Consider the following 26,244-nt stretch of genomic DNA (forward strand, 5'->3'; position numbering starts at 1 on the left):
GGCAGCAGTGCAGCGTCAAAAACCCTGAGCCCGCCACGGTCGAAGCACAGCCGAAAAAGAGCACCCAGAGGGCTCTAAGAACTGACAATTGGGTAGAAGCTAAGCTTTGGACTGCCTCCATCGGTGGCATCCCTTTGCTGCCAGGAATTGTGCGGACAGGAAGTGCAAAAAGGAGGAAAGTGTGGAGTGGGGAAGGAAAACGAGAGAAGACAGCTAGATCCTGTCCATATTCTTGTCTCTTCTGCCAGCCCATTTCGTGTCCTTCCCCCAAGCCTGTCTTCTGCCAGCTCCAGTCTTTGCCATTGTCACTGTTACATTTACTTATTCATGAGTGCAGAGTGTGTGTGTGGAAGCCAGAGGGCAGTTTTCAGAGTCTGTGATCTCCTTCCACCATGTGGGTGCCTGGGAGCTCGCTCAGGTTGTCCTCAGATGGCAGGTGCGCTCAGCTGTTGAGCCTTTTCTGGTGGGGAGCAGGGAACACGGTCTCAATACTCCAGGCTAGGCTCTAACGCACTGTGCAGCCAAGGGTGACTTTGAACTTCTGACCCTCCTGGCTGTGTGTGCTGGGGTCATAAGTATGTGCCATTATCCTGTGTGTGATGGTGGCTGAACTCAGGGCTTCACGCATGCTAGGCAAGCATTCCACCAACAGAGCTACATTCCCAGTCCCACCTCCTGGCAGCCCCCGGCTTTAAAGTCAGGCTCTGATGTCCCACAAGCTGCCTGTCCGCCTGTGCCTTCAATCTCCAGGTATCTGCTCCGCTGTCATCACCATTCTCCCGCCAACGCCAACCTGATCACCCTACACACACTTAAAAGAGCATGCCTTCCCCCGGGCAGCACAGACCGTATGCCAACCCAGGTAGGCTTTTAGTGCCCCCTTCTTTGCTCATACAGAATGGTCGCCCTCCTCTATCACTCTTCGCTTACTTCTTCTGAACCATGGTCACGCCTGGAGCTTGTGGGGTTTGGTTAGGCAGGTAGGCAGCGTGCTCCCACAATCCTTTCTTTCTCTGCTCCTCCCCTCCCTCAGAGTAACAAGCTGCTGTAACATGGCTGCTGGGGGCTGAACTCACAATTACGCAGTGAGCGCTCTACTGGGGAGCTGTCTCTTTAGCCTGAAGGATTCTTGCTCTTGTTGTTTGTTTTCTTGTTTGTTTGGCTTTTTTCTCTTCAGGGTTTCTCTGTGTAGCCTTGGATGTCCTAAACTCGCTTTGTAGACCAGGCTGGCTTCGAACTCACAGAGATCCACCTGTCTCTGCCTCCTGAAGTGCCGGGATTATGGGTGTTTGCCACCTCGACCACTTGATTAATTTTTTTAAAGATTTATTTATTATGTTACAGTGTTCTGCCTGCATGTATGCCTGCATTCCAGAAGAGAGCACCAGATCTCATTATAGATGGTTGTGAGCCACCATGTGGTTGTTGGGAATTGAACTCAGGACCTCTGGAAGAGCAGACAGTGCTTTAACCTCTGAGCCATCTCTCCAGCACTACCCCCCTCCCCTTTTAACTTGAAGGCATGTTGGCATTTAGAGCCCTTCACACAGAAAAGCACAGCTGGACATGGTCAGAGAGGCAGGGTGACAGCAGCAGCAGACAAGACAGGCTCATCCTGAGGCATGATAAAAAGATGGAAATTTAAGGGGGTGAGGTAAGAGGAAAAAACTCTAACCTCAGAGTCTAGATGAAACCTCCAGCCTGTTAAGAACCAAGAAGTCCAGCCTGAGCAGGGCCTGGTGGTGCACATCTTTAATCACAGCACTTAGAAGACAGAGGCCAGCCTGGTCTACAAAGCAAGTTCCAAGCCAGCTAGGACTATACAGTGAGTCTGTAAAAACACAAAAACAAACAAACAAACACAATTAGCATTTGCTGTGAAGGTTGCTGATAAGGAGATAATATACTTTTAATTTTTTATTATTTTAAAAATTATATTTATACGTGTCAGAGTGCAGGTGCCTGAGACAGCCAGCGGCACTGGATTGCCCTGGAGCTGGGGTTACAGGCCCAGTGTGGGTGCCGGGAACTGAATTCAGGTCCTCTGCAAGAGCAGTAGGCATGCTTAACCTCTGACCCAGCCCTCGATCCCCAAGATAACAGCATTTCTTTTTGTTAATTTTTAAATTTTAACTTGTTTTTCTGTAGATGGTTGTTGGTTTTCTTTTTTCTACTATGGGGATTCAGGGACAGAATCCAGGAAGTAAGATTTGCCGAATCATCTTAGCAGCCACTCATTCATTAAACGTTTATCCCAAGAGAATAGTAATTTACAGGTATATTCAAATTCCAAGTCTAACTCTAATCATTTTTTTTAATTTTTAAGACATCTGTAATTATTTTCAATTTATTGCACTCCCTAAGGCCACCAAAAATTATGGTTTTCTAGGGGAGATCATGATGAGATAATAGTCTTTTGCTGGCGATGCAGAGGTGTTTTTCTAATAAGAAGGCTAAAGTAACGACGAGCCGTGACTGAGGGCTGAGGGGAGAGGGCTTCCTTTCCCAGACAGTTTCTGGGAGCCTCACACACAAGGTGGAAAACATGGTGAGTTACCATGTGACCCAGACTTTACCCTGTCGGCTGTTACAGCGCACCTCAGTCACACTATGGTCTCATTTACATGCCTTGGCAACACTTTGCAATATAACCACCAAAATTCTATAGATGGTTATTTACTTTTTTTAATAATAATAAAAAAAAAACCAACCCAGAACATTCTTAAGGCAGAGGCTCTGTGTCTCAAGTTGTCCTCAAACTCACTGTGATGCCAACTGAATTTCTGAGTGCCCTGCCTCTACCTCCTGAGTGCTGCCGGGCTTACAGGTATATGCCTCCATGCCGGGTTTTATGGTCCTGGAGATCAAACCCCAGGCTTTATACAGGACAGACAAGCACTCTACAACTGAGCTACATCTCTAGCCTGCACGTGTGTGTGTGTCATGACATATATGTAGAGATCAGAGGACAACATGGGAGTTGATTCTCTCTTCCACTATGTGAGTCCCAGGAATCAAACTCAAGCTGTCAGGCATGGTGACAGGCTCCTTTCTTTTTGTTTTTATTGTTTTGCTTTTTTGAGACAGGGTCTCACTGCATAGCCTTTGCTGGCCTTGAACTCACAGATATGCTCCTGCCTTTGCCTCTCCAGGGCTGGGACTTTAGAGGCCTGGGCAGCCAAGCATAGCCAGCTTGCTAGCCTGGAAATTCTTGTCTGCAGTGAAGTCAAGAGTCCTGGCTTCGCCTGAGTGGAAGCCACTGAAAGGAGCCTTTCAGGCAGCAGGGGGGCTCAGGCAGGGGGGCTTGGGTCTGTGAGCCTCCACCACCACAGAAAGCCCTGCCCACTCCCTGCTCGGGAGAGAGGCGCCCAGAAGAAGGAAGGGGTGGGGAAGAGGATAAGTGCCAGGAAGAGGGCCGAGCATTAATTCAAGCAGGGACTGAAATCTCAAATTCCAATGAACTTTATCAGTCACCCAAAGTGACTCAGAGCGTTAGCCAGAAGTGCAGTTACGACAGGAAAGGGAAATCACACCCCAGCCAGCAGTGGCTGGGATGGGAAAGACGGAACTGTTCACATTCATGCCTTGCTGCATCTTTGCTGTTCAGTACTTTGGAAGAGAAGAACGAGCCCCGCCCGCCTGAGTTTGCAGTCCTGCTCAGCCCTGTGGGGATGATGGGATAGGCCCACACCTGCCCCTGTCCTTGTGTCCCTGTGTCCCCAGCTTTCCTTGTGTCCTTTTCCTAATGCTTTTCCTTGAACTCTGAACTCACCACAGCCAAAGCTACTGTCTTTTTTTTTTTTTTAAGATTTATTTATTTATTGTATATACAGTGTTGTGCCTGCATGTGTGCCTGCAGGCCAGAAGAGGGCACCAGATCTTACTATAGATGGTTGTGAGCCACCATGCAGTTGCTGGGAATTGAATTCAGAACCTTTAGAACAGCCAGTGCTCTTAACCTCTGAACCATCTCTCCAGCCCCTGTCTTTTTTTTTTTTTTTTTTAAGGTTTATTTTATGTATGAGTGTTTTGCTGGCATGTGTGCAGGTGCAATCTGTGTGTGTTCTTGATGTCCACAGAGGTCGAAAGAGAAGATCAGATCCTCTGAAACTGGAGTTAGAGATGGAGTTAGGCTTCTCAGGTAGCCTGAAGCCACAGATAAACCAACCATGGACTGGGAACACATCTACTGTGAGTCAAAATAAACCCTTCCTACTTGATGTATGCCTGTAATCCCAACACCCAGGAAGTCAAGGCAGGAATGTCACATAGCCTGGGCTATATGAGATGCTATCAAGAAAACAAAACCCAAGGTTCTCTTAAAGGTTCTCTTTAAGTTCATTACTTTCAGTGTTTTGCTACAGTAACAGAAAGCTGGCTGACAGAGGGACTAATTCCACTCAGGAGGTCTCCATCCTCACAGCCAAGTTACCTCACCAAGGCTTGCCTCCCCAAACCAGCACTTTGACAATCAAAATATCTTGGGTGTTTCTTTGAAACAGAGTTTTACATAGCTGATCTTCAATGAGCTCTCTAAGTTGCCCAGGATGGCTTTGAACTCCTGATCCTCCTGCCTCATCTCTCCAGTGCTGAAGTTGCACTGGCGTGTGCCATCACATCCAGCAGGCAATTGGAATTTCAGCACATGAAACACGGGAGAACACATTCAGCCCCCAACAGCCACATTTGGTAAGCATGAGACTGGAAATTCAAGCCTTGCTCTGAGCTCTGAGCTCAAAGATGAGAACAGGAGATTCAGTCCCATTACCTCTCCCCGCCGCCCCACCACGTAGAGTTCTAGGAATCCCCTGGCCCCTGACAAAGACAAACTAGAGCTAATGAGGGTGCTGGGGCAGAACAGCCAGCCAGCGCCCTGAGGGCTCATGTCTCGGCTTCAGCCTGACTTCTGTGTGATTTTGGACATGTAGGCTCTGCTCTGTCGTGTGAATGTGAATGTGGCACAGCCCTCTCTGGGCCTGCAGTCCTGAAATAGGCAAACAAGGAGAGGTGTTTGTGCTGGTTTGTAGCAATCAGGAGTCAACAATCCTAGGAAATTATGTCAGCGGGTAGGTGAGGGGCAGGGTAGGGAGGCCCCAAGGATGGGCACAGGGGATGTTTTGAGGCAGGCAAATCTCACACGCCACTGTTGGACAATGGTGTAGGGGGATCATTGTGTGGTGAGTGGAAAGTCCTTTTTTTTGACTCCATTGCTGACAATAGTCCAACATAGTGGGTGGAGACCCTGGGGACAGGGTTTGGTCCAACAAGTGAGTGGCTCATTGTTCCTGGCTGGGACAGAGCTGAAACAGGACACCCGGCTGGGCTGGTGCTGAAACCAGAGCAAACCCAAAAAGGCCCCTTCTGAACAGAGACAGGCCAGACAGAGCCAGTTGTCAAGTATGGGGAAACTGAGGCCCAGAGAACAGAAGCAGCTTGTCCAGGTCCTGCCAACAGGGGATGCGGGTTTTGACCCTCAGGCTCTGTTCTCCTTTCTCTGCCCCTAGGACAGCTCAGCCTGCAGCCATGTCAGCATGACTAGGCTGCCCATTTCACCTGCAAGAGCGGTGGCACTGTGTGGTGCTGTGGGGTGGCACTGTGTGGCGGAAGTGGAGTCCCTTCCTTTCCTGTTTGGTGGGCTTGGCAATCCTTAGAGAGCAGCTGCTGTGTCTCGATGGTGGCCTGCCATGTGCCAAGTCTGGAGCAACCAGGCATGACAGATGTGTTGTCTAGGATCTTTGTTGATCTTGAAGGACAGGGGCACGACTGTCCTCAATGGCTCCTCCCCTCCGCCCAGACATCCATGTGGATAGAGACCACACCGGGGCTTGCTCGCTCCTGGGGGACTTTCTTTGAACCACGCTGCATGCAGATTTGGGAGGACACAGGGCCTAGGGAACAGGGGGCCAGGCCTGGTCACTGGTTCGCTGAGAACAGCAGCTGTAACGACCAGAAAGCATACACCCTGTTTGTCAGCTTGTCCCATTCTGGTTCCCCTGTGTTAAGTCCTTGGTCACAATTCTCCAGCCCTGGGGGAAAGAGCTGATCAGTGCAGGGGGCACGGGAGACTCATGAAGTCACTGACCTATACCGGGGGGGAGGGCATAGCAACAGGAGCAGCCCAAGCCACTGGCTCATGCCCACGAACCACACTGACCTTGGACACGGCCCCTCCCCTCTCTGGCCTTGAGTCTGCAGCTGGGCTGGACAACACTTGGGCTCCAGTCTAGTGGCTGCTGGCTCCTGTGCCCTTTCACAGCGGCCTTCAGGAGCCAGCAGCCCTAGGATGTGATGTGAGGGTGGGGAGAGGGTGGGGAGGCCCAGAGGGTAAGTGGAGATATTTTGAGGACAGGCAAGTCACCTCACGTCACTGCTGGACAATGGTCTGGGGTTGGTGGAAAAACTTGGTCTTACTTGGGCTGAAAATAGCACAGGGCAGAAGGGTCAGGGATCCTACCCTCCAGGCCAGGGGCCCGGACGCTGGGCAGCATGTCCACAGCATGGGTCGGGCAGTCTGACTGGCTCCTGGAGCTGGAACCATAGGCCTATCCCTGGTTCCCCTGGAAAGTGCTGTTATCCATGGCTGCCACAGAGCTAGGCAGTGAGAGGCCTTCCTGTCCCGGAGGCCCTGTGTCCTCTGAAATCTGCATGCAGTGGTTAAAGAAAGTTCCCTGGGGCAAGCCACAGTGTGCTCACCATCCAAGTGGCTGCTGAGTTCTGCCATTTTTTGAGTAGCTTCGTGGTGTGTGTGCGTGTGTGTGCGTGTGTGTGTGTGTGTGTGTGTGAAAACCAGGACTCTGGTCCATGGTAAATATTAAAGGCCCCTCTAACTCACCATGTGCATCTTGGCCTCCAGGCTCCAGCACAGCTCAGAGCTTATGTGTAGGTAGGCAGGATGCAATGGGGAGAGGTTCCTCACAGGGACCTTCCGTCCATGACCTCGTGAGGCCTGTCACCTTTGCCTGTTCCTGCCTAAACCCCAGAGCTGGCCCTGCCCACTTTCTTGTGTTCCAGGGAGCCCTCCTCAACCAGGGCTCACACAGCGACTCATATGGTCTGTGCTGAAGTTCCCTGCACCTGCTTTTAAGAACCAGCTGTTGGAGAGGTGTGGCACCCACCTGTAATCCCAGCACTTTGGCAACCGGGGGCCATAGGGTAAGGAGTTCAAGGTCAGCTTCAGCCACATTGCAAATTCAAAGGCTACCTTTGGTTACCTGCGGTCCTGTCTAACTAGCAGGAGAAAGATCCAGTTGTTGATTTTCAAAAATTTTACAGAGAGATGGTTACTGTGTTGGTAATTTGTAATTGAAACTGGACTGGCCGCAGTGGGATTACTTTGCACCACAGTTGGCAGTGTTATAAATAAAAGCCCCCACCCGTACCCCAGTTCTCTTAAACAGTTCAACATTTACCAGCACATGTGAGGGTCTGTGAACTGGGGAGCCAACCCCCAGAACTAGAGCCCTGCTTGACTCTTCTCCATGCTTGGCATAGTACAGTACACATGACAGGTGGCCTAAAAGCAGGGTTGGCCTGGGGATCTGAAGAGGGATCCCCACTCCGAGGCTCCCGGAAAGCAGTGCTAGGAAGGCGGGTGGCAGAGATATCAGGCCCTTGGGAGGGTGCTGACGGCTTCCCAGGCCACGCCCCATTCTCTGACCACGAAGCAGAGCACAGCCCAAGAGGTCGGCATGGCCTTCCACATAAGTTACACTTTCCACCAGCCTCCAGATGGATCTGACGTCAGCTTTCAGGTGTTTGTTCTCGGCCTGAGGGTCCTTCCTCTGAGCTGAGTCCACTGTAGTGCCCAGGTCCTGAGTCACCATGGATCTCGTCCCTGATTACCCACCAAGAGTCCGCTGGTCATCTCGTGTTTCCACTCCGAATCCAGGCAGCTAGCCCAGACTCGGCTGTGTCCTTCCTGGGCCTGCTCTTCCCTTGGATGAAGGAGGCTGAACCTCAGCCTAGGTACCTTGGCAGGAAAGGCAGCCATCCCCGTGGGAGTCAGGGGGCATTGCCTTCCTTAAGCTCTGATTTCCCAACTCACACATACAAATGATTGGAGACTTTGGGGTCCTGCTACTCTTGACTATCCTGAACCTCTGCCAACTGAGAGTTGCTGATGATCTGTATCTGAGGACATCAGCCCATCTGGACAAGCCTTGGTCACCTGCAGATCCCCAACATGAACCAGCACCTGCCCCAGGGGCTCTGACCTAGAGATGAATATCCTTGGTCTCAGTCCCAGGTGGTGTGGACTCTGTCCTTCTTGAGTCATCACTGCTGATCGACACAATTTTCCTCACGGTGTCGTTTCTGTTAGACCTGTGCAGGCCCGGCCTGCGACGAGCCTGGGGGCTGGGAGTGGGCTCTGTGGGTGGCTTGGCATCTCGGGCAAACCGGACAAGTCTCTGCCCGGCCAGGAAGTAGAGCACAGGGTCAAGGCAGCTGTTGGCGCTGGCCAGCGGCCGGGTGATCTTGTACGCCATGTTGATGGCATTGAGGGTGTGGCAACTGAGGTCAAGTGACCGGAAGGAGTAGTAGAGGGTGCGGGTGACGTGGAAAGGCAGGAAGCAGAGGGCGAAGACGGCCAGGACCAGGGCGATGGTGCGCACGGACTTGCGCTTGGCCCGGGGCAGGCCTGTGGTCCCGTAAGCAGGTTTGAGCAGCCGCCGCGCCATGAGCACGTAACAGACCAGGATGACAGAAAAGGGCACAGCGAAGAGCAGGCCCAGGATGACGGAGCTGTAAGCCACGAAGTGGCTGAAGAGCTCCCGGGCGGAGGTGTCGTGGCAGGTGATGCGGCTGCCCCGCACACTGGTGGTGACGAAGTAGAGCACGGGCGCCTGGCAGGCCAGCACCAGCCCCCACACCAGCGCAGCCACGCGGCGGGCATAGCGGGCCCGGCCCCAGCGCAGGGAGTGCAGCGGGCGCAGGACGCCCAGGCACCGGTGCACGCTGATGCAGGTGAGGAAGAGGATGCTGCAGTAGAGGTTGGTGTAGAAGAGGAAGCGCACCAGCTTGCAGAGGACGGTGCTGAACGGCCAGTGGTCACCCTGCGCGTAGTAATAAACCAGCAGCGGCAGGGAGGCCGCGTACAGGGAGTCAGAGACCGCCAGGTGAAACATGTAGGTGGTGGAGGCGTTCCAGGTCTTGAGGCGGCACAGGAAGATGTAGAGAGCCACGACGTTCAGGCACAGGCCCAGCACGCACACCACGCCGTAGGACAGGGGCAGCAGCACGTACTTGAAGTCCTCGTTGAAGCGACACTTGTAGCCCAGTTCATCTCCCTCCCAGCTGCCATTGGTGGTGCTGTTCCAGGGGTCCAGGTCCGCTGCCATTGCCCTGCGGGAAATGGAGGTGTGGGGAGGAAGCAGTAAGAACTGGAACTCAGAAGGACCCCCTTGCTTCCATGTGCCGAAGGTGAGAATGACAGGCTTAACCGTGGCCACAGACAGCTCGCTTATCGTGCAGGGGACCCTGGGTTCCTACCCCGGTAACACACATACTGAAGATTTGCTTAAACCAGGAAGAAGCGGGAGAACTGCGTTCAAGGTCTGCTTGGGCAGCCTGGGCTACATAATAAGACCCTATCACAAAACAAACAAACAAACAAAAACAAAAAACCCACTTGTTTATCCAAATCAAGACTCCCCTCCCCCCTATGCAGGGTCTCACTATGTAGCCCTGGCTGCCCTGGAACTAGCTCTGTAGACCAGGCTGGCCTCGAACTCACAGAGATCCACCTGCCTCTGCCTCCCTGAGTGCTGGGGTTAAAGGCCTGCGCCACCACTGCCCACTCCAAATCAAGACTTGTACTGTCATGTGGGTTGTATTGTCGTGTCCGTTGGGTTGAGCGGTTGTGATCGAGGCCACGTGGTCTTCAAAGTCTGAGATGTTTACTCTGGAACCTGCTTTCCCTTGCTCTAAAACCCTGGGTCAGATACTTCAAGACCAAGGACTCAAAGGCTTGGAACTGAGAACTGGGGGTTCCAGAGGGGTAAAACTTCAGATTATAGGAAGTGGCCTTGAGATTGACCCTCTGCTGAACCCCTCTGCCCTCTGCCCTCTGCCCACTGCCCACTGAGGCTTCTCTGGTCTGGGCATCCAACATGCCCGAGTCCTCACAGACTCCTAGCTTTAAAATCCATCCCCCAGTCTCTGGGGTCCGGGAGAATTGACAAGGGTCTCCCTCTTCCATCATCCAGTTCCTTGTGTAAACTCTCCTTTTAGACTCTTAACGTTTGCTTTATGTGTGTGGGTGTCTTGTCTGTGTGTATCTGTGTCTGAGTGTGTGGCTGGTGCCTGCAGAGGTTAAGGATGCACTGGGGCTGAAGCATGGAGAGATAGAAACTGCTCTGGGGTGACAGAACCCCAGTCTTCGGCAAGAGCTGCAAGTGCTCCTCACCACCATCTCTCCAGCCCCTCGGGCAGCTTTGTTAAGGAAGGTGCTATTCCTGTATTCTGGCGCTTTCTGCATCTGCAAACAGCAGTCCTGTTCTCCACCTGTGAGGGGACGGCTAGACGGCATGGTGACCTTCCCGGAGAGTCCAGGGAAGTCTGGGGTTGCATTGGGATTGGGGGAGGAGGGAGGTTTCTTTGGTGGAGTGAATTTAGTTCTTCCAGGCCTTCCCTGGCGCAGGACGCCTTTCCACCGTCTTTGTGTCTTCTACTTGGCCCTGTTCACAGGTTCTGACCAGCCAGTGGACAATGAATGCCTGACGGGCAGATGACCACCTCTCCTCCTCTCTGTGTACCATCCTGTGACCACTCAGAGCTCTTTCAGTTAGGGTGAGGAGGCCCACACCTGCCACCCAGCACTCGGGAGGCTGAGGCAGGAATAGAGGTTGAAGCAGCCTGGCTATATAGAAAGACACTGTCTCCAAGCAATGGGGGAGGGGAGTGGCCGGTGAGATGACTCAGCAGGTAAAGCCACCTGCGGCTGAGACAGGTGGCCTGGAATGGTGGAAGGGGAGCCTCTCCCAAGTGGTTCTTCACATGTGCGACATGGACATACACACAACAGAAACAAACAGCTGCCCTCACAGGTAGGAAGTTTGTGGATGAAAAAGAAAACGACAGCTCTTCCTGGGCTAGAGTAGGAAAGCTTTACCCAAAGGGCTCAATGGCAAAACATGACCTAATATATGTGGTAAAAAGTGAGTATTTTGCTTCCTTTACCTTCCTTTTCCTGAAATAATGATGTCATATGTCTACAGAGAACAAGATGGTGTGGATAAATCTAATTTTATTGAAAAGCTTAAAAATAAATAAAAAATGGTTTGATGCATTTATTTTATGTATATGAATGTTTTGTCTGTGTATATGTACATGTAACTTACATGTGTGTGCCTCACACCAGCAGAAGGTGGGTCAGGTCCCTTGGAACTGGAGTTAGGGATGTTTGTGAACCACCATTTGGGGAGTGGATCCTCTGCAAGAGCAGCAATCACTCTTAACCACCGAGCCAGAAATACTAATTTAAAAGTATATGTCTATATTTATGGTTGTGAGCCTAGCCTTTAACGGCTGAGCCATCTCACCCATCAGAATGGGTAAGATCAAAAACTCAAGTGACAACACATGCTGGAGAGGATGTGGAGAATGGGGAACCCTCCTCCATTGCTGGTGGGAATGTAAACTTGTACAAAACTTTGGAAATCAATCTGGCGTTTCTCAGACAATTAGGAATAGTGCTACCTCAAGATCGAGCTATTCCACTCCTAAGCATATATCCAAAAGAAGCTCGAGTACACAACAAGGATGTTTGCTCAACTATGTTCGTAGCAGCTTCATTTGTAATAGCCAGGAGCTGGAAACAACCCAGAGGCCCCTCAGTTGAGGAATGGATACAGAAATTGTGGTACATTTATACAATAGAACACTACTGAGAAATTAAAAACAAGGAAATCTTGAAATTTTCAGGCAAATGGTGGGAACTAGAAAAGATCATCCTGAATGAGGTATCCCAGAAGCAGAAAGACACACAGGGTATATACTCACTCATATGTGGATATTAGACATATAATATAGGATAATCATACTAAAATCTGTACACCTAAAGAATCAATCAAGAAGGAGGACCCTGGGTAAGATGCTCAATCCTCATTCAGAAAGGCCAATGGGATGGACATCAGAAGAAGGAGAAAACAGGGAACAGGACAGGAGCCTCCCACGGAGGCTCTGAAAGGCTCTACCCTGCAGGGTATCAAAGGAGATGCTGAGACTCAGCCAAACTTTGGGCCGAGTGCAGGGAATCTTAAGAAGGAAGGGGGAGATAGAAATACCTGGAGGGGACAGGAGTTCCACAAGAAGAGCACAGAATCAAAAAATCTGGACACAGGGGTCATTTCTGAGACTGATGCTCCAACCAAGGACCATGCATGGAGATAACCTAGAACCTCTGCACAGATGTAGCCCATGGCAGTTCAGTGTTCAAGTGGGTTCCCTAGTAATGGGAACAGGGACTGTCTCTGACATAATCTGATTGGCTGGCTCTTTGATCACCTCCCTCTCAGGGGAGAGCAGCCTTACCAGGTCACAGAGGAAGACAATGCAGCCAGTCCTGATGAGACCTGATAGGCTAGGATCAGAGGGAAGGGGAGAAGGACCTCTCTTATCAGTGGACTGGGGAAGGGGCATGGGTGGAGAAGAGGGATGGAGGGTGGGATTGGAAGGGGAAGAGGGAGGGAGCTACAGGTGGGATACAAAGGGAATAAACTGTAATTAATAAGAAGAAAAAAATGTATGTGTACGAGAGTTTTTCCTGGATATATGTGTGCTATGTCACTCCATCCGCTTCCCTGGAACTGAAGTTACAAATGGTTGTGAACTACCAAGTGGGACTCAAACCTGGGTCCTCTGAAAGAGAACAGTTAAGCCACCTCTCCAGCCCCAACAAATGGTAAATTTAACAACAACAAAAAGTTGTTGTTGTTTTTTTTAAACTGTAGTATTCCTCCCTTGGTGGTACTCCTTTTCTCACTTTTCCACAATAAATCTACATTCTCTTTGTTTAAAGCAGAGCAAAACAAAACAAAACAAATGACAATAAGAACACCACTCTCAGCTGCAGGCAGGGAGCAGGGACCCTGGATGGAAAGACAGCAGCAGACTGAACCTAAGAGTCCCAGGTAAGAAGTCCTCCTCTGTCTCAAGGGTCAGATCCCCACCCCAGAGAATGGTAGTGGCCCCCTCAGGAGGAGCGTTGCTACACTGGACACAGAGTGGCCTCTTCTAACCTTTGCACTGCCGTCTCCCCACCACTGCTGTCCACTCAGAGGCAGCCTCGGGGGCAGCATCAGCTCTCCACTCTCTTTGCGCCTATTCACAGGGCTTCCTGCTGTTCTCTGCTGGTGGAATCTCTGACCCTGAAAGGCAGGGCGGAAACTTCCTTGTCCCCAGAACCAAGAAGCTTCCCTTTCCACCTGTTTTAAGACATCCTGGCCTCTGCCCTCCACGCCAGCTGGGAACTCTATCACAATGGCCCTGTTCCAGACTGACCCTGGCCGTCCTTTCCTTCCCTGGGCCAGCTCACTAGCCTGTAAAGCCCATCCTGCCAGCCCCCAGCCCTCTCCCTCAGCACCAGCTTCTGATCTCTACTGACCTCAGCTCCATGGAGACTCGTCCCCTCATATTGGCTGGCTCTGCTATGGCCAGTTCTGTCTGGCCATGTCCCAAGAACTCCCAGTTTAATGAAGACGTGAACCAACCCTTCCAGGCACCCTCACGTTTGTTCATGTTGTCCTGACTGTCCCAAGAGCCTTTCCAGAACGATCCTTTACAGACTCATCCCACCAGTTTCTCCAGGCTCTTTCTCAATGTCCCTTATCAGTGAACTTTCTCAGTTCACCAGTCCCTAGGGACATTTCTGCAGCCTTATGGTAATTTGTCCTTCTACCGCACCTCAACACATTCCTTTGAGGGCTGGATCCACATGATGGTTTTGTACCCAGCAAGAGGCCCAACCTGCAAGCAGTTGTGCAGGAAAGAAGGGATGAATGAATGAGCAGATGCTGCTCTAGTGGCTGTGAGAACCCAGAAGAACTGAGCCCAAGAGCTATGGGCCCAGCCCGCCCAAGTGGGCCCCAGAGGGGTCCTACACTCCCTTCCGTCCAACATGACAGAACCCAGAAGATCCTGTCCTGCCCCCTCTCCTAGAGCCAGGGAAACCATCTGGGAATGGCATTCTAGGGATGGGTCAGCAGGCTAAGGCAACCTCATACTTTACTTGGCCCGTCTCCGGCTCAGTCTCAGTTCCGTGCGCTGTAGTCCCTTCTGCTACCTTTCCTGCTTGGTAGCCATCAGATTAGGTTTAAGCGGCTCCCACAGGGCACAGTCCCTGGTAAATATCTGCACAGTGGTTCAACTATTCGTTTTGGTTATAGTGGAAGGAATTAGAAAAAACTAGTCTTGATGCCAAGGGCCGTCTGGCTCCAGAGCCTGGGATAAGAGAGCAGAGCAGGGTCCCTGCCTCGGATCCCGCTGATTAAGCAGAATTCAATGCACACACAGAAAAAATGCCTGCCAGCCAGCGGCCCGCCTCGCACACCTGATCAGCTCCTGCTCTTGGTGTGGTGAGGATGCTCAGCACCTGCGTCAGTTCTTCACTCATAAATGCACAGGCCTGGACCAGCTGAGGCAGGAAACCGGAAGAACAGGTTCCCAGGCCTGGGGCCTGGCCCAGCCTCCGGCATTTTTCAGGGCAAGCAGCTGCCTGGAGGGCTCCTGTAGACACGCAGGGATGAGAAAGAATTTGTCAGCCTGGCCATGTTTCTTTTCTCCCTCTCTCTTTCTCTTCCTCCACAGATTGCCTCCTTTGCCTTAATTGTGGCCCCGAAGAAGCCAGGAGGAGACACGGCATGCTTGCCTGGCCACAGTGCCCTCTGCACACCCCCACACCCTGCTATCCCCTGCTGGCACATAAGTTCCAGGAATGGGCTGTTCATAGCCTCCCTCTCCCACACCCCTTCACAGGAAGGAGGCCTTGTGGAAGGCTGATAGCTTGCAAAGCTGAGCCAAGTCTCCAGTGTCCTTTCCCTCAGTCCTGGCTCTGCACTTCAGCCCCACAGCAGGAACTGGTCGATACCCTCTTGGCCTGGCATACAGCATTCATGAGTTCAACATACTTTTGAGCAGGACAGGTGTCTGACTAGAGTCCCCTCCGATTCACACCTAGACATTCCTCCACAGGTGTTATACGTATGCACATACACCACGCCTGGACACACAGCTACAAACACCATAGACCAGAACACACACCCCAGAACACACACTTTCACATTCATGTACACATGCGGGGGCTTATTGGCGTGGTCTAGATGGGGCCTGGTCCAGCCTCTCTGCTGAATCCCCATTTGATGGAGGAGGAAACTCAAGGACGGAGCTGAGCTGAGAGCCCCTCACATCCAACGGGCACAGGGGGCATTTGGCACCTGCTAGAGAGAAGACAGCTGCCTGGCAGAAGGAACCTTCTGTGTGGACAGGTCCCAGCAGCCACCAGGAGCCTCCTGGGTAATTTTTTTTCTTTTGAGACAGAGCTCTATACATCTCAAACTCACTGTGTAGCTGAGGATGAACTTGGCTTTCTGATTCTGCTCCCCTTACCTCCCAAGTGCTGGGATTATAGATATGTACCATTACCTCATGTTTCTTTTTTGTTGTTGTTTTCTTTTTCAAGATAGGGTATCGCTGTGTGGCCCAAGCTGTCCTAGACTTGCTTATTAGACCAGTCTGGCCTTGAACTCACAGAGATCTGCCTGCCTCTGCCTCCCTGAGTGCTGGGATTACAGACGTGTGCCACCTCACCCAGCACCATCACGTCGTGTTTATGTGGGGCTGGGGCTAGACAACCTAGGGCTTCAGGTATGCTAGGCAAGTATTTTAACAGTTGTGAGACACACATACACCACACACTCTTCTCTTTCTTTATCCTTCCTTCCTTCCTTCCTTCCTTCCTTCCTTTCTTTCTTCTTTCTTTCTTTCTTGTTTGGTTTTGGGTGCTAGGGATTGAACCCAGGGCCTGAAGCATCTAGGCGAGTGCTCTACAACTGAACTATGCTTCCAGCCCTCTGAATATATTTCCCCATCTTCTTACTGTCTCAACAATGGGGGAGTGGAGCCCCCAAGCTGTAGGTATAGTGTAAAGATGGCAGAGCAAAAGGAGATGGGTGGCTGCAGGAAGAAATCCAAGAGAGGGCCGGGAAGAGCCTCCTAGCCAGTGATGACTTGATGCACTAACCCTAACCCTGGCATCTTAGGCTGACACGGTTCAGAGCGTGGGTTGCTATCTGGCTGTCTGCTCAAGAGTCTGGTGGCAAGTTGAGCTCCCCCTCTCACCCTGCCCCTCTCTGTGCACACCCTGAGGCCTGTCCTCAGGAGGTGCCACTTTCTCAAAGGCCCCTACAGTCCTTCTAGGTGGCCATCTCTCAGTTCTCCACCCTGTCCACCACTCACCAAATAATACCAGTTAGACCAGCAGACTTCCTTAGATGTACCTTATATGCCCTTTGCCCGAAGCAGACACAGGGCTAACCTTTTCCTCTGGGCTGCAGTCCTTGCCTCCCTCTGCCCTGCCTTTCCAACCTTAACTCTTCAGTCCATCGTCTTCCTGATGCCCACCTTTCAGTACATGACCACCTGAGCTCAGACCCTCCCACAGCTCCCTCGTGCTGCCAGGTTAACATCCAAAGTCCCCCTCTGCACTGTTTCCATTCTCACGCACATGGCAATCGGCTTCTTAAGGTCTCGCTCAAGACCCCCAGAGAGTCACAGGCGGAGCCAAGCCCAGCAGGGAGAGCCCCTGCCTCTGCTCTTGCCCTGCCTCCCCTGGTTCTTTCCTCACTAGTCCCAGGCTGGTGAGTCTAAAGCCAAGAGGAAGAAGTTGGGCCATTTCTAGGCTGGCAGCGGAATTTCCTGGGTGGTTGGACAACATTCCAGCTCCTCTACTAAGGTGGCTCTGGAATGTGCCACCTGCTAGGCTGGTGGACCCTGTCCAGCCTGGCAGGGGAGAGAGTCCTGTTACACCCCAGAAACCCCCTGCTGCCCCTGCCTTTGTCAGGAAGAAAGTTCTGGAGGGTAATTGAGGACCTGGACTTAGGACAGCATCAAGAGGCAGGAGAGAACACAGGGTGGGCGGGGAATCTGTTCTGCCCTTCGAAGCTGTTGGATGGACAGGGCTGCCAGTCCCGCAGCCCACATGCCAGTCTCTTCTTAACGGAGCAGAACCTGCTTGTGAGCTGTTGAGGTAGCTCAACAACAACAAAAACTCACTCTCACATTACAGAATAACAAGAGAGCAGGTTGCTATGTAGAGCAGAGACAAGAGGGATGGGGTACCCCCAAAGAAGCACGCCTGCAGGAATTTCAGGGGAGGGCACAGTGGCGAGGGCACAGCTGACCTAAGATGAGCACCTGGCACTCCCAGTCATCCTCAGGAGGAAGGAGCTCCAGAGCCCTCTGCACCCCCCTCTGTTCCGCAGGCTTGTTCCTGTGCGGATTACCTGGTGACTCTGAGACTGCGTTCTCCCCCAGTCTCAAGAAGTTCATTGTCAAGGTCAAGGATGCACACCCAGAAACAGAGAATGACAATCAGGGTGGCCTGAAGGAAGCCAAGGAGGCCCTGCTGGGAAAGGAGGCGCTGGTGGCCAGGGAAGGTTTCCTGGAGGAACAGCACCCGACTTGTGGCTAGACAGATGAGTAGGCCTGGGGCGGTTGGAGAGAGGAGTGATCCAAAAGCTGGGCGAGACGGCTAACCAGCTAAGCCCCTCTGTGGTCCGTGTGTAGTACAGGGCGGTCTGGGCATCCGAGGATCAGGAGCCTAGAAGTCACTGCCTGTCCACCCACCCACCCAAATGTCCACCACGGGGCTATAGGATAGCAGTTCCCTCCGCATGTTACATCATGAGACCGAGCGCTGAGCATAGGCCTAGCCTGGGGACACAGCTCAAGGGTGGCCTCTGATGGTGTAGGACGGGGTGTGTGTGTGTGTGTGTGTGTGTGTGTGTGTGTGTGCTGTGAGGCCTTCCTTCTAGGAAGTCCCTGAGCTCTGCAGCACTTTCCCTAGACGACCCTCCCCAGAGCTCTGCTGTGGGAGCCACTCACCGAGGCTGAGACCCCTAAGGAGAAAGGGCCTACCTAGCTAGCACAGGACTCCAAACCCCTGATCCTTCCTGGCCCAGCTCAGCCAAGTGCAGCACAGGACTTCACAGATGGGTGAAATGGAACCACAGGGTCCCGGACTCCTCCCCTGCGTGCCTGCAGTGAGGCCCAAGAAACAAGAACCCTGGGTTCAGGCTCCAACTTGGGGCCTGTTTTGCTGTGCAGTCTGGGTAGACCCAGTCTCTGAGTGTGAGCTTTGTTTTTTTTTTTCAAGACAGGGTTTCTCTGTGTAGCCCTTGGCTGTCCTAGACTCACTTTGTAGACCAGGCTGGCCTCGTACTCACAGAGATCCACCTGCCTCTGCCTTCCTGAGTGCTGGGATCACAGGCTTGATGAGTGTGAGTTCTTTATTGGTCAAGCTGGAAGAGTCACAGACCCTCGGGACAGCTCATGAAGAGCAAATAGGACCAGGGAGTGATGAGGTCCCCCGGGGAGCAAGATGTGCACAATCCTCCTTGCAGGCAGCATCTCCCCATCGTGGCAGGAAAACACTGAATCCTAGGATCCCACGACACTTCTAATCTAATCTGCCCTGGATCCCCAGCACAGAGACAGAGGTCATGGTCCAAGCCTGGGGAGGGGCAGGAAGCATTCGGCTTATGAGCTGGGAGGCTCGAGGCACACATCACAGGATGCACAGGAGGCTGTACGGCCAACACCGCCTCCTCAGAGCTCTTATGGAATATTTCCAGGCCAGTGACTCTGGGTCTGACCCCAAGAGTGCCCGAATCCCATGCTGTTCCTTCAGTTCGCCTGCTGAAGCAGGTGCTGCATCCAAAGTTCTGTTTCTTGTGGCTCTGAAAAGCCTTCAGCTGAGATTCTCAGAGCCCCAGGAGTTCGTGCTCAGAGTAGCACAACCATAGCTGAAAGGACAAAGAGCCACAAAGCTCCAGCAAATACCTGCCTATGCCTCTCTGCCTGCGTGGCTTCAGAGGGTGAGCTCTGAAAGCCAAGCTTTGGGAAAAGACCCAGGGCTGGATAGGTCATCTTGGGAGATCCAACCATATCCAAAGGGAACTCAGGGGTCACAGAGCCAGAGACAATGTGTGTCTCGGGGAGGTGGTCAGGGGGAGCTTCCCCAAGGAATTGCTCCTTAAAAGACAACCCAGGGTTATCAAGAAGACAGAGACGAGAAAGAAGGAAGCACAAGCCAGGACTCAGTGGGTGAAGGTACAGGCTGTTGAGGAAGTGCCAGTCGGTCACAAGTAGCTGGCTTGAAGGGTTAGGTGGCATGGAATGTGTGGGGGCCAAGGAATTCATAAGGGCTCAAATGCCAAGCTGAGGGCTTATTCTCCAGCTTACAAAGGGAAGGCATTTTCAGGGCTGGCACTGTGGTTAGTACCGGGGAGTTGGGAGGGTAGGTGACCACCGAGGAGATTGTACTTCTAATGGTACAGGCTTGGGATTCCTCGTGAGCCTCCTTTCCATCCCAAGCCGACGCTTGGCCGAAGTCTGTCTTACAAATAGAACTGGAGGTGAGGCACTCTCTAGGAGACTGTAACCATACAAGCCAGAGGGAGGCCTAGTGTCTAGGTGTGTCTTCCTCAATGACAGGGACAGGACACCAAAATGGAGGTGGGCCCAGCAGGGTCCAAGATGACATTGTCTGCATCAGAGAATCCTGATACGCATTCTATACCAAGATTGAAGCAGGCCTCAGGGTCTGGCGATGACAGGGCGATAGAGGAGCCTCTCTCTCTCTCTCTCTCTCTCTCCCCCCCTCACTCAGGGCTAGGATGTAGCTCAGTAGGTAGAATGTTTACCTAGAACTCAAGAAGCCATGGTTTGATTACCAGCACCGAACATAACGGGTGCATACCTACAAGCCCAGCATTCAAGGGGTAGAGGCAGGAGGACTGGGAGTTTAAGGTCATTCTACAGACTGAGCTCAAGGCCAGCATAAGCTACGTAAGACCCCTTCTCAGGGCAGGAGTGCCCACTATGGTGGCTCTTCATGAAACAGGTCTGTCCTCATCTAAATACCCACTGCACCTGGCCGCTCATTTTCCATCTTCTCCCTGGCATCTGCCATGCACCGCACCTGTGCTGGGTGATGAGGCAGAGATGGTCTGGCTCTATAACACTACCTGGCTTCTCTAGAGATTAAGGAGGGCCCTGCATGCATGTTCTTCCTATTAGGCCCTACTGGTGGCTTAGGGACCCAAGGGCATTTCAGGGAAAGTATGGGTTTTAGGGGTGCACAGACAGGCCTAAGGAAGGAAGTTAGGAGAGAGAAGAGATACACTGGAGGGCACTTCTTAATCATCAGGTCAGCAAGATCTTCCTGGTCCTATGAGCAGACCTGGGGATACAGCTACTATCCCATAAACAGCTGGGCAATTAGACCACAACGGAGCCCCAAAGAAAGGCTCCTGGGGGCAGCCAAGCAGCGAGGTGCATGCCTTTAATCTCAGAGCTCCAGAGTTAGGTTATGAGCAGAACTCTGTGTGTCTGAGGTCAGCCTGGTCCCTGGTCCCTATGGTGAGCTCCAGAGCAGAGAGAGAGAGAGAGAGAGAGAGAGAGAGAGAGCGAGAACCTGTAGCATTCAAACTCCCTTCAGCCTAGAAACAAGTGGTATACCCTCATCTTGAAGCTTTGGTCCTGGACAGGGAAAGCTCAGCTGGAGCAGGCAGGCAGGAGTCCCAGGTTTTATCTGGCTTTGTGACCTTGAATAAGACATTCTCCAAGACCCTGTTTTCTCATCTACAAAATAAAGGTAATATAGTTCCTTTCTCATGGGGCCTTTAGGAGGATAAAATGAGGGATTTTTATAAACTGTAACAAGTAACAATTCAACAACGCTTCAATAGTAGCATAAGTACTTGTAAGTTAAACAGAAGAAAGATTACAGATGAATATACATATTTTTTAATTAAGAAATTAAAGATCTCCGGGTGTCACCCGTGAGGCTTTGGCTGATGTGCTCTCACTCTCAGCTGGTTCCTGGCAGATGTGGGCGCGAGGCAAACCGGAAAGACCACAACCCCACTCCACTCCTGGGAAGCCTTCTCTGAGGATTGTTCCGTATGCCCGCCTTCCCGGCTCCCGGAAACCCAGGGGAATCCAAAGCTTGGAGAGGAGTGGCAGGCCCCGCAGCGGGGCCTGTGCCATCCCTCATGCGGGACCTTGCGGGCACTGGCCCCCTTTTAGAGGCTGGCTGTTGAGAGAACTGCCTTCCTCCCGCCCTCACCCACGGGTAACCGACGCTTTCCTGGGACCCCAAACTGAACTTCAGAAGCCACTATTCTAAACTTGATCCAGAACAAGGCTGCTGACCCAGGAACTCTGCGGATGCCGTTCTGAGAACAGCAGTCACCTAGCCCCACAAATCCCCAAACTGGAAAGGTTAGTTCCCAGCAGCATGTAGGCCTGGGTCTAGCTCCTGGAGATCAGCAACACACACACATACACACACACGCACACGCACACGCACACATGCGCACACACACACACACACACACACACACACACACGACTGAAGAGGATACTGCCTTTCAGGGGCACTGACCCTTCCTGCAGCACCACCTGCCAAGTTAAAAGTTTCCAGATTCAAGTCTTAACTTATCTCACCTAAGCAGGAGTGGGCTGCCCGGAGAGACTGGGGAGAGAGGCAGGAACGCAAGCCCAAGAAGTCTCCAGGATTCGCGGGTCTCTGCCCACAGACTTCTGCCCGGGGTACGCACAGGCTAGGTCAAGCGCAGCCGCTCACAGCCCGCTAACAGGCAGATTTCCCCGGGACTCTGGTAGAGGTTGCAGGGTGCCTGTCACTCACCGAGATCCGCGCTCTAGAGGAAACAAAGTTCAACAGTGCTCCGACCGGCAGCCTGCTGTCACCGTCCAGTTTGCGCAGTACAAGGTCTGGAAGCCCGGGCCCTCGGGACAGTCACGTAATGGGCTCTCCCTGGCGGGCGCTGAGTCGCCCGGCGGGCGCGCCAGTCCGGGGCCGCACCCGGCGACCTCTCCCCGGGTCGGTTCCCCTCTAGGTGGCCCCCTCACCTCCCCACTGCGCTGGTCCCCTCCAGGAGCCGCCGCCGCGGGGCCCGAGTCCCATGCCCGGCCGCGCGGGGTCCCACGTGCCTGGAAGAGCCGCGGTCCCGCCCCACCCCGCCTGGCTCCGCACCCCGTAGCCGGGCAGCGAGCAGGAGGGCGGGGCGCACTCCGGGCGGACGCCGCCCCCAACCCTCCCAGATAGATGCCTCTGGTCTGTCAGCGGCTTGGGGACGCGCCCGGCTGTGCGGCCACGGGTCAGCAAGTTGAGCAGGGAGGGACGGAAGGAGACCGTCCTGGCTGAGCAGAGGCCACCTGCCCTGAACACTGGTTTGCAGAGACGCCCAGGTTTTACAAGGTTTGCTTGGTGTTGGCGTGGCTCCTGTCGCGGCCCAGGACCTTTATACTGACCTGCAGCCTCCCCTAGGCCACCGCCCAGCTCGGCTCATTACTAATGGACCTGCTCTGGCCTCCTGCAGCCAGGAAGGGTCTTTGCCGTTTTCACCACTTCCATCTGCTTTCGCTTCTCCTTCACTTCACCAACAGGTCCCTGAAGACCCGGTTCAGTTTGGTCTCTCGTCTTGAATTGCCTCAGTTCTTTTCTCTGCCCTGCTCTGAAGAGCCCCGTTTCTGTCCCGGTACTATCTGAGCACAAAACGGCAAGGCGTACCTCAGCCGTCCCTCGGTTACAGTCCTGTGAATGGGTGGATGAATGAGTGTCTGCCTAGGAATCTGAGTGTAAGTTCTCAGCTTTAACACTGAGAGACCTTGCTCTAGCTCCAGTCCAGTTCGGGGGACTCATTTTCTGTGAAATGGAACCAGTCTTTTCACGCTCCGTCTTCCAGTGTCCATCCAGGGTGTCTTGGGACAGCCAAATGAACGCGCAAGTTCAGAACGAGCCTTTTTCTGCGGCCAGAGAGCTTGCTCTCTGCCTTGGGCTGTAGGCCTTGCTAGCTGCCTATCAGCTGAGTAGAGTCTGGCTCCCAGCCCCAGCGGGGGCTCAGAAGGGGTGCTGCTGCAGCGTTGTGCAGAGTGAGAAGGGTGGCCCCACAGAGCTGTGTGACTGAGCCTCTCTGCAGCCTCCCGGGCCTTTCACATAGGAGACACAAAGGCGCCTTGTCTAACCTCTGCTGGCCGTGGGAGTTGGTGCAGGCAGCTTCCAGACCCAGATGTCTCCAAAGCCACCCTTGCTTTAGGGTCCTAGTGTGAGGGAAGTCTTTCTGGTTATTGAAACCCCCACTGATTTCCTTTCCCTAATCTCCCTTTTGAGCCACCGAGCCTTCTGAGGTTACTGCTGCTTGCTCCAGGACCCAGGATTGGTCCTAACCTCTAGAAGACCCACAGGATGGCCAGTGGCCAGTCTTGGACTTTGCACTTGCTGTGGTCCAATTCCTCTACTTCCAGCCAAAGAAACTACATTCCAGAGGTACATGACATCTGAGCTTTCATGTCAGGTGACCTAGTGAAGCCTGAGTATTCAGATTCAAGTCTTCCTCCACCTTTTCTGTGAGTGCTTTTTAAGGCTCAGCCTTTCTCTTTCTCTCTCTGTTTCCTTCCTTCCTTCCTTCCTTAGGAGCAAGGATCTCTCTATGTAGGCCAGACTGTCCTTGAACTCACTCTGTAGCTCAGGCTGGCCTCGAACTCATAGCAGTCCTCCTGATGAAGCCTCTTGAGTGCTGGTATTCTAGGCATGTGCCACCATGCCTGGCTCTGTTCTCTTTTCTGCACAGTGCATTAAACACTCCTCACCTGCTGTTCTGACTAAATTGTCTGGATTTAGCTGACGATCTACCCACCATCCCGAGCTTCCTGGGTCTGAGGAGTGAGTATCCCCTCTCAGAAAAGCCTGGGAGGCTAGGTTCCCTGATGCTTTCCTCGACAAATTAATAGTCAGATTTTATAGCCCACCAAATCCAGCAGATTCCCCATCCCCAGTGCTGTTCCCCACCCCACCCCACTCCAACTTGAGCACCTTTGCTTTCATATTTTTACTTACTCACAACTTGAGATTTTGTGACTGAAAGGCTTGAAAACCTATATTGATCCAGCCAGGAAATGGAAGCCCAGTGAGTCACAGTAAGTATCCTATGAAGGGGAGAATGGCACTGAGGGCATCTCCCTGAACTTCGCAGCCAAAGCAGGCTAATGGTAAGACCTAGGCCCCGTAATGGTCCCCATGTGCTGTAATGAAGCCACAGGGGCAGCTGCATTAGCAGCAGAAGCTCAGGAGGGGACGGCAAAGCCCCTGCTCTGGCCCCCCAGCCCACCTCACATTAGAAGTCTTCCTGTCTCTCCAGCCGGAGCAAGCATTTACCTCCTGGCAGGCATCCTCATCTTCCCTCTCTGACTTTTCTCATCTCCCCAGAGAAAGCCTTCTGCCCTGAGGCTCTGTGGTGGGGGTGGGGAGCCCTGCCTGGCCTAGCCTCAACTCTCCAGCCCTCGTTACTGCTGGAATGGTGCCTTTCTCTCTCTTCACTGACACTCCCTGCTTCACACTCTCTTGGGGGCTCCCTCTGCCAGCCCCGCTTCTCAGCCTCAACTCCAGGCCTTTCCCTCTCTGCTTCTCCTCTCCCTTCCATTTAGCCAGGTAGGCTGCACCCTCCTTCACCTCCTGCCAGTGCTGGCCACTCCCTCTTCCCCCTGTGCTTCTCTGTGTTTGACCGCCTCCTCTTGACTCCCAACCATTGATTGATCTTCTAAGACCTCCTCCAGATGTTGCAGCTCTCAGCACACTGTGGCTAGCTCCCTCTCTGAGGGGATGTCTTTGAAGTTGGGGCCCAGTTCATCCTACACACAGCTGAATGTCCAGCCACTGGCACTGTCCCCGTCATGTGGCCAACCTCCAGAAGGACTCCCTAGCTCACCTCCTTTGTGCTAGCTACTGTGGTAAGACATCTCAATCCTTACCAGGCCCCTGTGAGTCAGGATGTATCATTCCCATGGCACATCTAGGGAGACCAAGGCCCATACAGTGGGTATACTATGGGTCCCCTAACTCCAGAACTGTGCACTGGAGGGCATTGAAGAGAGTTCTCGGATCAGGGCTGGCCTTGGTGTTGGCAGCTCCCATTATGCAGAGCTGAGCTGACGATCTAGCCTTGTCTCCTTGGTTCCTGAGATTGTTGTGGATGGTTCTATCTCCTTCTCTTACTCTTTCTCTCCCTCCCTCCCTCCTTAGGGACTGAAACTGTACTTCTCAAGTTTCCCTGACCAGGACCAGGGCTTGAAAGGCAAATGAATCCTGGAAGCTCCGGCTGTTGGCGCTCCAGGCTGGCAGCCCTGAGATACAGAAGGCCTGATTCTCTGCCTTGGCAAAGGTCCCTTCCACCTCCCCTAAAGCAAGATCAGCTACCAAATTTGCAAGACTCTGTATAAAATGAAAATGTGGACCCTTTGCTTAAAAAAAAATCATTAAGAATTTCAAGATGGCGTCAGAAGTATTAAATCAAGTACTAGGCAGGATGTGGGCACACCTTTGATTCCAGTACTCAGGAGGCAGAGGCAGGTGGATCTCTGTGAGTTCAAGGCCAGAGTTAGTTCTAGGACAGCCAGAGCTACCCAATAGAGACCCTGTCTCAAAACAAACAAGCACTAATCATACACAGCTCTTGCAACCAGGGAGACAGCCTGCTCTCAGGCTTTCTTTCTTCATCTGGCCAGCCAAGGTAGAGAAGAGGAAGAGACATGAGTGGGAGGGTCAGTGAGCATGAGGATTGCACAGGAGAAATGTGCACATGTGTTTGCACCTGCATGGAGACCTAAAGAGACCTCAGGCGTCGTCCTCAGGGTCTCCTTTCCCACTGACCTGGAGCTCACCGGCAAGAGTGCAGTAGGCCCAACAGCTCTTCATGCCTCTGCCTCAGCAGCACGGAGAACACAAGCATGTGGCACCGTGCCCAGCACATTCCCATGGGCTCAGGGGATCAAATTCGGCTCCTCTCTTGCAAAGAAAACACGGTTTGAACCGAGCTAGCTCTCCCTCCACACACACAACCCAAGCCATGGACACCGACTTTTTGGTGGAGAAAGCCTTGGCAAGAATTTGATTCTTCTTAAAATTTTATTTTATGTATATGGTATTTTGACTGCATGTATGTCTTT

The 26,244-nt window shown here is 52.7% G+C and overlaps 1 protein-coding gene and 1 long non-coding RNA gene across 6 annotated transcripts; one reads left to right on the forward strand and one right to left on the reverse strand.

Annotated features, from left to right (window-relative positions):
• Nucleotides 1-7,280: 7,280 nt before the first annotated feature.
• P2ry2 (purinergic receptor P2Y2) lies at nucleotides 7,281-22,202 on the reverse strand. 4 transcript variants are annotated; one of them, XM_021640993.2, is made up of 3 exons: nucleotides 21,929-22,202; nucleotides 14,549-14,724; nucleotides 7,281-9,342 (listed from the first exon to the last, which is right to left on the reverse strand). In XM_021640993.2, exon 3 carries the CDS (start codon nucleotides 9,336-9,338, stop codon nucleotides 8,214-8,216), a length of 1,125 nt encoding a protein of 374 aa, XP_021496668.2. In that variant the 5' UTR covers nucleotides 9,339-9,342; nucleotides 14,549-14,724; nucleotides 21,929-22,202; the 3' UTR covers nucleotides 7,281-8,213. The 4 variants fall into 4 exon arrangements, with proteins under 4 accessions (XP_021496668.2, XP_021496669.2, XP_021496670.2 ...); XM_021640994.2 differs by having other exon boundaries at nucleotides 21,727-22,202; XM_021640995.2 differs by lacking the exon at nucleotides 14,549-14,724.
• Nucleotides 22,203-22,341: 139 nt separating this feature from the next.
• On the forward strand, nucleotides 22,342-25,567 carry LOC110550797 (uncharacterized). Of its 2 annotated transcripts, XR_009585644.1 has the most exons (5): nucleotides 22,346-22,501; nucleotides 22,690-22,881; nucleotides 23,414-23,569; nucleotides 23,874-25,029; nucleotides 25,322-25,567. It is a non-coding gene; the product is annotated as an uncharacterized LOC110550797 (long non-coding RNA). The 2 variants fall into 2 exon arrangements; XR_002476540.2 differs by having other exon boundaries at nucleotides 22,342-22,501; nucleotides 22,690-23,569.
• The last annotated feature ends 677 nt before the right edge of the window (nucleotides 25,568-26,244 follow it).

Source organism: Meriones unguiculatus, chromosome 14, assembly GCF_030254825.1.
Source record: "Meriones unguiculatus strain TT.TT164.6M chromosome 14, Bangor_MerUng_6.1, whole genome shotgun sequence".
NCBI classification, from domain to species: domain Eukaryota; kingdom Metazoa; phylum Chordata; class Mammalia; order Rodentia; family Muridae; genus Meriones; species Meriones unguiculatus.